The 12,633-nt window shown below is 40.0% G+C and overlaps 1 protein-coding gene across 1 annotated transcript in view; it reads right to left on the minus strand.

Moving 5' to 3' along the window:
• Positions 1-12,633, minus strand: part of LOC101857851 (E3 ubiquitin-protein ligase TRAIP) — a 42,495-nt gene that overhangs the window by 19,678 nt on the left and 10,184 nt on the right. The window contains exons 2-3 of the mRNA XM_035970947.1: positions 9,098-9,281; positions 7,035-7,130 (exon numbers count right to left, since the gene is read on the minus strand). Of these exons, the coding sequence (XP_035826840.1) occupies positions 7,035-7,130; positions 9,098-9,262 (261 nt within the window). The 5' untranslated portion in view covers positions 9,263-9,281. The remainder of the gene's footprint in view (positions 1-7,034; positions 7,131-9,097; positions 9,282-12,633) is intronic.

Consider the following 12,633-nt stretch of genomic DNA (forward strand, 5'->3'; position numbering starts at 1 on the left):
AGAACTCATACACAAATCGTAAGTGAGATCGGTGGTCACTGTTTACCCAGTCTGTAACTGTAACAAAGTAACAAGGACGTCAACATGAACTTGCGACAGAAGCGTCGCTCGTTCTCCGAGTGGTGGCGAGCCAAGTGTTTGTTTTAACATGAACTCCATCTTCCTCGTCTGATACATTTCGGGGTTTTTTTGTTACCCTTGTGCTAAATCAGCAACAAAATAAGAATTACAAACAAAATACAAACCAACAACAACAACAACAACAATGCGGCTACTTTCGATTGAGACCTCAGATGGGAATGGTTTGTTTTCTTCATCTTGATCAGTCCTGCCTAAGACGGCCACCTGTCTTATACGGCCACTTTTCTCCTTGACAATGGGTGGCCGTCTTCACAGGTTTGACTGTATTTGGGAGTATTCTGCAAGCGCAAAGACCAGTGTGCTCAATGAAAACCAAAATGTTAAAATGCTCATGGAAAATTAACCAAATAGGAAAAAAGTATAACAATATCTATGGAAGAACCAAGAAACCCCACGGGGAGGTGCTACTGACTGAAGTGTCTTTAGGCCATTCTCAAAGGGGGGACATTAATCTGTTCTTATGCACAGTTGAATTGTAGATGGGCTGATTCATCAATGTCAAGCTCATAACTGTGCCTGAACTGCAACAGGGAACTTTTCCTAATCCTTACTATCGTCATTTTCGTCTACTTCTTTTGTATGTTTGTCAAACTCTTGTGACCCGCTATTTCCGGGGTGCCATGATAGTCGAAGCAAACTTTGTGCTGTTGAAGCTAGAGAGGTGAGCAGAGTAAGGCTGATTCCCTGTAAGGACTTCTCTGTTGACATATACCCCTTGGCACTCACTCATGACTTTATGCATTTGCTAGCGCTGTAAAACCTCTACTAAAACAAGAGAACCAAGATGAGCATCGTCAAGAACAAATTATAAATGAGGTAAATTAAAAACTTTGCAGATGCAAAAGACCAGTGTGACAAAGGAAAAAAGTATAACAATACTTAAGAGAACCAAGATGCGCATGGTCATAAACAAATTATGAATGGGGTAAACTGACGTAAAAGTTCAAAGCAACTTCAGGGACAACATTTTTGAAAGACAGCAAGTCCTGATATTTTCTGGCTGAGATGGGCAAGTGTTCTGTGTATACAGGAATCCAGTGTTTTGGAGTAAGTGAAATCCTGCAAGGAAGCTCAGCCCAGTCATCTTCCCAGGTCAATTTATACTTTATATATACACCATCAGCATAATACTGATAGGCACGCACATCAGAAACAGTGGGATCACATGTTTTTTTGCCTGGCCTGATTGACTTGACAAAGTCAGAGGACAACCTTACAGGCTCAGAAAAGTTCACCTCTGTAACCACATAGGGAGAGGGGTTCTGTCGAGCCATTTGAATGGCGACAAGATAATCGTGTGGCATGAACAGATCGCAATTACGCATCTTCCGTTCAATGACACTGTGAACAGTCACATTCCATTTGGGTGTGGCCAGAGACAAGATACTTTTGTTCAATTACATTTTTCTCAACAGAGAGTTGAACAAGAGCATTAGACACATTTGCACACTTGTTCTGATAGCCACACCCATCACTAAAAACAATGAGACGTTTGACCTGGGGATGTTGGGTGAGGAATGTACAGAAGTGTTTGTAATGAAAATATCCAAACATGTTGCTGGAGAGGTCTGCATGTGTTTCATCAAAAATGTAATTGAATGCTTCTTTTGTCTTGAGATTGAAGTATATCATGTTGTGTAGTGTTAGTTTTGTTTTGTAGTAAAGTGCTGATGCTTTTGTTTTGGGACATGTCAACACAGACTGCAAGTCCATAGTCCAGACAGAAGTATCAGGACCAGATTCCGCTTTATCTCTAGCTTTTTCACTTTGTGCCTCAAGCTTTTGCCTAACATGTAAATCATAAATATTCTTTTCAACATTGCCGAGCTTGGCAGCAATGCAAGTGTCACACTGGTCTTTGCGTGGTACAAACATAGAAAATCTTAATGTCTTAAAAGTCTCGTTGAACAACTTGGTACCAACAGACCTCTTGCCATCAACAGCACAACAGCTGACAAAGTCTCGGTGGAGTTCCACCTAGGACTTGTCTGAAAAGATAAACTTAACACCTTCGTAGGTCTTCTGCTTCCTGCAATAGTGGGAAGGCACTGAAGGGATCTCAAGAAGCCAGTCTGACAAGAATTTCAGGTCTTCTTGAGAGACTGGTTCATGAGGTCCACTTCTTGAAACAGTTGGTCTAGGAGGAGCCGGACGAGGCAGCGCATCCCCCCCCCCCCCCCCCCCCCCACACCCAGTTCTGGATTGTTTTTTCACTCACACCGAGAGTGGAGCAAAACATTCCCCTACAAACCTGCAGAGTACCACCATTGTCATTTTCCAAGAAGTACTGTAAGGTCTGTTTCCTTTTGGACCCCTCCCCAGAGCCTTACTCTGATTTTTGTCCTGGGAACTTGTACAACCATGAACAAAAGTCTTCCTCTGTTTCCAAGACTTCATACCCCAGAACACCTGAAACAAAACCCCCCTCCTCTCCTCACTAAACTCACTACAATGCCTCAGGGAAGATTTAAGACAGAAGTTAGAGGTGCAGGCCGGTCCCATCTCCCTTGCCTCCTTCTGGCCTGCTTGCTCCATGGCATAGCTCTCACCTATCAGTCGGGCATGTTGTGCTACATTGCATCTCCAGGTGTGAGGGGCTGGTTTCCTTTTACCGTGGTTTGAAGGGAGAGGGTCATCTAAAGAAAAAGAGAAAGATAAAGAAAAATAAGCTCATGTAGCAATGTAGTTGAATTGATAAAGAAAACACTGACATAATAACAGTCATTCAGCACCAGGAAACAGCAAGACGACAGATAAAACAGAATCTTAGGAGAGAAGTAGAAGCTACCAGTGCTACCTGCCAACCACTTGTAGTGTAGCAATATAATTCATCTATAGAACTCACGCTACCTGCCAACCACTTGTAGTGTAGCAATATAATTCATCTATAGAACTCACATTAGAACAGTTAAAGTAAATATGCTACGGGAAAAACGTGTGGCATTTCTGTCACTATTAATAGGTTATCGAATAGGTAACATCAATTAAGATTTTGAAAAAAGGAACATTTATCTGACCATGTTGAGAATAGATGAAATAACTGCTTGTTGGTCATATGTGTTTAAAAACAGCACACAAAGCGAAAAACATAAAATCAAGCATTACACTTGCATAACACCGCTGGGACACACTTTTATTGAATAGTAGGGGCCTAACCTGCTGTGTTGTTGAAATCAACAGTGCTGACTTCACTGTCACCAAAACTTTCGTCTCCGTAAGAAGGAGCCGGAGTCGGTGGCTCCTCGTCTTCCTCAACAGTACTGACTACACCGCGAGCAAAACTTTCGTCTCCGTATGAAGGAATTGGAGTCGGTGGCTCCTCGTCTTCCTCGACAGTGCTGACTACACCGCGAGCAAAACTTTTGTCTCCGTATGAAGGAATCGGAGTCGGTGGCTCCTCGTCTTCCTCGACAGTGCTGACTACACTGTCAGCAAAATTTTCATCTCGCTTTGAAGGAATCGGAGTCGGTGGCTCCTCGTCTTGCTCGACAGTGCTGACTGCACCATCAGCAAAACTTTCGTCTCCGTTTGAAGGAGGGGGTGGCTCCTCGATATACTCAAGAGCTGCAAATGAAAGAGAAAGGAAAAAAAACTTGTAACTTTACAGACAGAACTGCTCATTATCCTCTAAACTATTCCAGTACAATTTTTAATATTCATATATTTATGTAAATTGTAAATCTAACAAAAACAACACCACCAGTATGGCCTAATAATTAGAAACTATTTTGAAAATCTGAATATAATTTCTTTATATGGAAATGGCAATGTAAGAACACAACCCCCCCAACAAAACACTACCATTAATATGGCCTAGTAACGTGGTTAACTGGGGAATTTGAAAGGAAACAGATCTTAAATGACCCAGTAAACTTAAAAGTACTCTTTTTATTCACTGGATGATGTGGAAAGTGAGACAAACCAGCTAAAGGTCCGAGCCAAGCTTCATCAGTTTCCACCTGGGATGTGATGAGATCGTTGTCCTCCCCTCCCTGTGCAGGCCCAGTCACCAAAGGGTTCATGAGCCCACGGCAAGATGAACCTGGACATTGAGAACAAGATTATAACTTGCAATAATGAATCCAACTCAGACAAGATGTTTAAGCTACATTATAATACATTATATATATATATATATATTATATATAAATAAAAGAAATGAATTAAAACTCAGGACAGAATGTTTAAAAAAACAGAAGAGTGAGAGATAAGAGGAAAAACCTTTTCAGTGTGCCTGTCATACTGCATTGTACAACAGTAATGTGCATGAGCATTGAAGAAACGACGATCTCTATGCTATTCAGATGGAAATTTCCCAGTTTATGCACATAATAAATGAGGCCTAGTAAAGGTAAGATTTAGAAGCTTATTAACCTACTGCTGTCACTGAATTGGGCTGGTCCTTCCCTAAGGTTCCAGAAATTAAAGGTATTACATTTAGAAGCTTACTAACCTGCTGCTGTCACTGAATTGGGCTGGTCCTTCCCTAAGAAACCAGAAATTAATGGCATAGATTTAGAAGCTTACTAACCTGCTGCTGTCACTGAATTGGGCTGGTCCTCCCCTAAGAAACCAGAAATTAATGGCATAGATTTAGAAGCTTACTAACCTGCTGCTGTCACTGAATTGGGCTGGTCCTTCCCTAAGAAACCAGAAATTAATGGCATAGATTTAGAAGCTTACTAACCTGCTGCTGTCACTGAATTGGGCTGGTCCTCCCCTAAGGTTCCAGGCTCAGATTTTAGATCTGGTGGTGGCTCAAATTCACTGCCGCTGCTGCCGAGACTTTGACTTTGTTGTGAATCTGAAATTTAAAAAAAATACATGCAGGTGTGGTAGGCCTATAAATTAAAACACATACTGCTATAGCATAGAATCTATCCCTTGTGGAAAAAATATTGTCTGTGGCGGCAAGGAGGGCACCGGGATCTAGAATTTAGCTGATTAGTTACTGTGTGCACACCAAGGTCCTACTTGCGTGTAAGTCACTGACATGGAGTTTGATCGAATCCATTACCTTTGGCTTCGAAGTCGAGCTTTCTATCTCCGACTCGGAGCCAACCACGCTGGCAACTGACATTGAAACTAGATCTCTAGATCTAGATTTAAGTAGGTCCAGGCCTTAACAGACGTCCCAACGGAGTGACCATGACGAAATTATAAAAACTTAAGACTTGGCTCTCTCATCATAACAAAGCATCATCTCTAGAATCTAGAATCTAAACTCTAACAGGATACAGATCATCAGAAAAAGAAGATAGGAAAATGATAATCCATCGTCTGCTAATGAATAGATCTAGAATCTAGAATCTAGATCCCTAGAATCTACAATGTTCTAGAATCTATCTTAGATCTAGATTCTAATTAAAAATTTAAAAAACAATAATTAGAGATCTTGATCTGTTTACAAAATAAGATCTCTACCTCTAGATCACATGAACTAGAATTAAGGAGAAAGATAAAGTTGATCTCGATCTAGATAAGATCTCGATCTTAATTCTAATGGCACGGCTAACGGCCGCGGATGATAACGATTACGGGAATGACGTGGGTAGAAGCCAGGACCAATGCCATTGATTGTCAAATTAACTTGATAATAATAAGTAACCTGATAGCCATATATCTAGAACCTAGGCCTAGAACCTAAACGAAAAAGAGAAAATAAATTATACCACTTACCATCACTCTCTTCTTGCAAAACAAGGCTTAAAGCACTGGCGATTGACATCATTGTTGTTCTGCTGCGTGACGCCATCTTGGGTAGCGGGAGAGGAAGAAACTAGGAACGGAAGGCGGCCGAGGCTAGTTTTATGGCCCATCTCTGACATAGGCCAAAACGATTCTGAAAACCGTTTGGCCCATCTCTGACATAGGCCAAAACGATTTTGAAAACCGTTTGGCCTATCTCTGACATAGGCCAAACCGCGTCCAGAATCTTATGGCCGTAGTCATTTTTGACTTTGGCCAAAGTGTTATTTCGGGATTTGTAGGAAAATGTGTTGGCCGATTTTATTCATTTCATTAAAATGTGATAGCAGACGTTACAACAATTCGAACGGTGTGTTAGTTGCATTTTGGCCTAAGTCTGACTTAGGCCAAAAAGGTAGCGGCTTGACGACATGGTGCCAGAAAACATCCACCATTTTCTAGCTCACAGAGGAATCTAAGCAATCAGAACGTGGATCAACAAAAACAGTGTCTCTCTCTTCACTAAACTGTGTTACATGAACAAGCAGCTGTTTGAAAAACACTTTACAAATTTTCATGAATCAGTTTCGGTGATTTGCCAACTTTACAGCCCGTAAAGATGTAGGAACAGATAATCTTTTAGGGAACGTAATTTTGTTTCCTCCACACTGCAAACCAACTTTTGTTTGTGATGTCATAAAATATATAGTAAAGAGGCAAATGTAAATGGTTTAGGTTTAACGCCCCTATCAACGTTATTAGGTTATGCTAAAGGCAGGACTTCCGAGTTTAACGTCCATCTCTGAAAGGACCGAGCCAAATGGGAAATTCAAGTAAAGTGTCTTTCCCAAGGACTCAACGTCAGACCGATCTGATGCTCGAATCTCCAAACCTGCAATCTCATGATTATGGGTCTGGTAGCCTAACCACTAGTCCACTGACACCACCATCATCAAGAGTATTATCACATAAAACTCCAGTAGTTGGTTCAAGAATAGACATACTATAGATTAATTAAGTGTACAGCTTTAATGAAAAAAGTCAATATCTTAGCCGCAAGATGACAACTTCCATTAGTGTCTGATCTACCCTCGTAGCGCCATTGCAAGAAATAAAATATATATGAGTTTTATATACAAAATCAGGGGCTAAGAACCGTACAAGACATCACCCACATGTTGTAAAACAAATTTAAGAAAAATAACCTTTGCATTGGCAACTTGGTTAGTCAGTCTGCAAATGTCTTCATCAGGTCCCTCTCCTTCGGTCTCACAGATGTCAAAAAAGAGACGTTTGATAATCTGAAAGAGCAAAAAAAATTGTTAAGTTTATGCCTTCAAGACTCACCACAATCAAGATTTTCATAAGATGTCTTCACTTCTGAATACAACTCGAAGAGTAAAACAAATTAATATAAATTTGGTCAAAAAACCCATCAAATTATGATTGAAGTTTAATGTGAGATAACCAACGGTCAAAATGAAAGATGGAAATTGACCAATGCACGCTTCAAACCTTGGAGAAGAGCAAGCTCACTTTTATTGAACAAAAATCTTGACATAATATATAGTGGAGTCTGCTTAAATAAAAATCAGCGGGACTGGCAGATTTTCATCCGTTTAGCCATGTTTTCAGTTTTGAGAGTAGCTCAATTAGAGATGATTGTTGACAGTATAGAGCTGGGAATGTCATACTTGAGGCTAATTTCACAATTTGAAAGTTTTTTTTCCCTCATCTACCTCTTTTAGTAACTGCAATTTGGGCTGTAAGCTGTAAGCACTATCCTTTTTCTTTGACATTGTCAGCTAGCTTAATGTGCCGAACAGTTTCACAGAACAGATGAAAGAGTAGATCAGCACACTGAAAGCTGAATGAAATCTTTCGATTAAAAAAAGGACCTTTGAGTAAATCAATTTAAACTCCTGATTATAAGACATATATGTTATCAAAAAGCAACATCATCATAATGCACTAAAATAAAATCCAGCATAACTCCAGAATCCTACCTGGGCATGAAGCAAACACAAAAAATCACAATGAAAAATACCTATGATCAGTTACCATACCCAATATCTGCCATCTGATTAACATGTTGGCTTCCCCTGGCTTCATATTTGATTCACCAAATGACACATTTCCACGGTTGTTGTTTTTTACCAAATAGGAACAGAGCATATTTAACATACATGCATACAGGTACATTTTAAGCTAGACTTATGCATTGTGATATATAATAAGTTTTAATAGCCTTGTACTATATTTTCTACAGGATTTTGATGCTGTATAATACAGTCCAGTACATTTATAACACCCTCTGTTATTACAGGAACTTGGATGTAACAGTGGTATATCAAATCCCCCTTTTTTTCTTTATAAATGTAAGTAATATGAACCTGGCTATAACAGGTTTCAATTTGCACAGACTCAGATTTAACAGTGATCTTGCAGTGCAGGAACTTGTTTTCGATCTGTCAAATTATTAAAATTTGTCTCAACCAAGACATTTCACCTGCTTGTACGATCGCTTGCCTACGTAAGATGTTTTCACTTCTAAATTCAACTCGGATAATAAAACAAACTAATACAACTGATTTCAAACACAAACAGAAACCTAATTCTTGTGCTACTGTCACTGAGTATAGTAAAAAAAAACTGTCAAATCCAATCATTTTAAAAGAATGCTACAGAGAAGTGGGTCGCAGGGATGCCACTCAACTCTTTTTAAAATAGCTGAAAATCCAGGGGGGAGGGTTTTCTCCCCGTTATTTGAACTTATAGTGAAGTCTTCGGAACTTATAGTGAAGTCTTCGTTTTTCCGATATTTGAACATTTGGCACAAGTTGTTGTGTGTGTGTGGGTTGTTTTTTAAAAACTTTTCCAGCTATAGATTCTATCCCGGTCTCATTAATGGAATAGCGGATGATGATCAAAATACCGGAAATACCGGAAAAAAAGCGAAAAAGTGGCGTCCCTGGGGTCGATACAGACTACCCAGATCCTTTTTTTGAGCCAATTATCGTGCCAGAACACGTCTGCTGTGACATTTCAGTGACCCACTTTCAGCACTTTTTAAGGACCACTGAGCAAGTATTGAGTTCCTGCGTGCTGTCAGCATTTGCTGACCATTTATGGCGCCAGGAGAGAGAGAGAGAGAGAGAGAGAGAGAGAGAGAGAGAGAGAGAGAGAGAGAAGTCAAGTAGGAAAAGTATAGTATGTCAAAATGTTTACTTTCATTTTCTTTATCCCTGTGAAAACTGACATACTGTACCTGATTTTTCTTGACATGAGTTCGACAACTGGGGCAGGTAGAGGAAGTTGTCATCCAGCGCATCAGACATGCTTCGTGGAATGTGTGGCCACATGGGGCTGCAGCTATGTTCACAGTCGCTGAATTCTCAAATAAATCAGCACAAATGCAGCACTGAGCCCTCATCTTTAAGCCTGTGATTTATCTGGAAGGACATTTCATACCATGCAGCCAATTAAATTCCCAGCACTTTGGTCACAGCCTCCACTCTAAATACTAGTACTGCACATTTTTGATTTACCAGAATGATGTAAAATTTTAAAGCACCAGCATCATTTATAATCTAAATTGTAGGACAAGGCATGCAACTTACAATAACAAAAGCAATTAAATTATTGTTTCAGTAAAAAAGTCCAATCATGAAAAATAACATCTCAATGTCGACAATGTCAGCAAAAATAAGTAATGGACCTGGTTTTCCATGATTCATCATATTACATTAGTCTCTGCCTAAGATCCCGGTGCTCAAGAGCCAGGAAAATGGGGGATCTTAGGTGAACGGGATCTTACCTGACGCACCAAGGAAAGAATCTATAGTGACCCATGTTAAGGCCCACAACCGCTAAATTGGTCTCCCTTCACTCTAAAAGAAACTGCTGCGACCCTGGGTGGGTTTTTAATTTATGGCATATGGGGAGCAAAGAGTGGTCAGCCTTGATGACCAATCACAGTGGCATGAGGCATGCCATTTTCACTTTAACACTTTCCCTACCACGAGCCGCAAACCACGAGCCGCATTTTGCGGCTCGCGGACCTGGCCTTGCATGACTGAGAGCCACAAAATACGGCTCGGGTGGCTCGATATCTATTCCAATCCAGTAATGAAAAGACACAAAGTTCTCTGCCAATCCACGTTTTCAAAATAATAGAATGGACTTCCTGTTAGCAGATACGAAAGAAAATATAGCACTGAGAGACGATTTTTAGTTATTTCAGCCCTTTTTTTGTCCCCTTCGAAACGTAAATATGAGAAAAAAAGCGCTCCCCTGACTTCAGTATATTTTCACTTCTATGTTAGGTACACAAACATAACTTTCAGGATTTCTTCGCATCACTTGAGGCAACCTACCTGAGAAGTTTGAATGATGCTGTTGTACTTTTTTAGATATGACCTTTCAAAGCTGGAAAATTGTTGATTTCATATGACACCTTCGATGTTGCATAATCACTTTTAGAAACCCCAAAGTAATATAATTGGAATAAATCATCAATATTGTATCGCCATCTGATAGATTATTTTTTAACCTTCAGTTTGATGGGCCATAAGTTATGGTTTGTGTGTGTTTATTGGATATTTTGACATTTTCCTTTGGTGGGGTAGGGGCATAAAAATAGGTCAGGGAAAAGCCCTGGGCCAGTGGTGGATTTTGGCCTGGTAGGAAAAGAGTTAAACTATCTGTCGTGAATCTCAAGATCTGATCTACACTTGTACAGTTGCCCCATCTCTTTATCTCTTTCCATCTCTGACCAGTTCCCCCACTTTTGTCGTTACACCCCATTACGTTTATGACCACACCAATTAAAAAGTCAGTCTGTCTCTCAAATTTGGGAGTATAGACAACTGCTGCAATGGTCAGAGAAGAGTTCAACATACAATGCGATCCCACCTGGGGCAAACTTGCTGGCCCTACCCACCCAGCGAGTATGTAAGTTTAGGCGGAGAGTCCAGATGTGAGTGCGATGTTTGGGGAAAACAAACGCATTAGTCAGTTCACAAACGCGTCAGTTCACACCTAGGTGCGATCCTGTCTGGGGCAAACATACCGTTTCATCAAGTTTTACAATGAAAACAATGCTTATATTAATGTGATCACAACGGCGTCACTTTCGCCAGATTCAGTTACCTTTAGTTAGCATGACCCAGCAGCCCGCCGGAGCTCCACGGCTCGGGGTTACGGGTATAATGAGCCCTGAAGCAACTTTGCCGGTGTCGGTTAAGAAGTTCGCATTTTGGTCTACATTTGAAGGGGATCAAGAGCTGGTGAAGGGCCTCATTTAAAAAGATGAGAAACACCAAAGCGTCTCATATAGCTTCTCCCAGTCTAGCCAACCGCACCTACCCATTGTGCGACTGCCAGGATGAAACAGTACCACACCACCTCTTTAACTGCCCAGCACTTTGCGACCTGCGTAGCACCTACCTACCTGCCTCCCCAGACATCGGAAATACTCTATACAGCCACAAAGCACAGCGGATTAAAACCTGTAAATTCTTTGCCATATCGACAGATCGAAGGGCTAGAACCCAAATGGCCGCTGGATCGGAAAAGTAAAGTAAAGTAAGTCTACATTTGAAACGATATAACTTCTCCCCATTCTATACAGCAAACCATTACAGGATGTACTAATAGCCCAATGCCTTGAGGTTTATTCTGCGTTTGAATGGTTAATTTCTGTGCCTTAGTTTTTGTTCTAGACAAATGTTCGTAGAGTACCCAATAGGTCCTATTTTAGTTACATACTTTTAGGAATAAATGATTGTTTATTTTTTTAAAGTCAGACCGAAGGGCTAGAATCAAAATGGCCACTGGATCGGAAAAGTAAAGTAAAGTAAAGTATATAAAAACGGCACAACAGATCTCTCCAAAATCTGTGTTAAACTGACTACAAATATCATATCTTTTACCATGAGAAATCTCAAGAGCAGAAATGCGTTCTTTGGTTGCATTAAACAATTACCATAAATACAAGGATACACCTAAAACTGTACGTTGAAAATGTAAGTCAGCCCAGACAGAGCGGTGACAGGGAGCTGACCCCCGTGACCCCGACGTGATAAAACGCGCTTGGCGGGGACCCCCCCCCCCTTCAACTAAAATTCCACTGCCGGTGCACCGTGCTGTCTGCATGTGTCTTTCTCTCTGTTCCTCTCTGTCTCTTCTCTATCTCTGTGTTTCTATGTTCTCTCTCTCTGTCTGTTACATCAGTAAATGTGTCATGACGTCAGGGTTGGTGATTTTTTTGATTTTTTAAATAAAAATTTTAAAAATCGATTTTTTTTATTTAAATCAAGATTTTTTACATTTAAATCGGATTTTTTTGATTTTTTAAATTTTTTTTAAAATGTCGACACAGTTTAGGATTTTTGGTAGCTTAAAGTATGTTCTTTTAGTGCAAAATGCATTGTCTTTATTTTAACTAATGATTAATTTAAACAACCGCAAAAGAAAGCCTTAATCTGATATATATATATATATCAGTGAATTATGGCTACAGACAAAAATGAAGAAAATGTCTGTCTAAAAGGAAGGGGGGGGTAATTATGCATAGATAAACTTGCATTTTATTACAGTGTGTGTGTGTGTGTGCGCGCGCTTGTGTTTGTCTAAAAAGAAAAAGAAAATGTTAATTTCAATAATGAAAAAAAAAGTAAATTGAATACTGTATTATTTTAGTGACAGGGGGAAAGCAGACTTTTAAGCATGATCATATTAGTCTACTAAACCTTATCTGTTTAATAAAACCAAGGAAAAGAATTCTGAATGTTCAAATATGTA

Source organism: Aplysia californica, unplaced genomic scaffold (genome assembly GCF_000002075.1).
Source record: "Aplysia californica isolate F4 #8 unplaced genomic scaffold, AplCal3.0 scaffold00014, whole genome shotgun sequence".
NCBI classification, from domain to species: Eukaryota; Metazoa; Mollusca; class Gastropoda; order Aplysiida; family Aplysiidae; genus Aplysia; species Aplysia californica.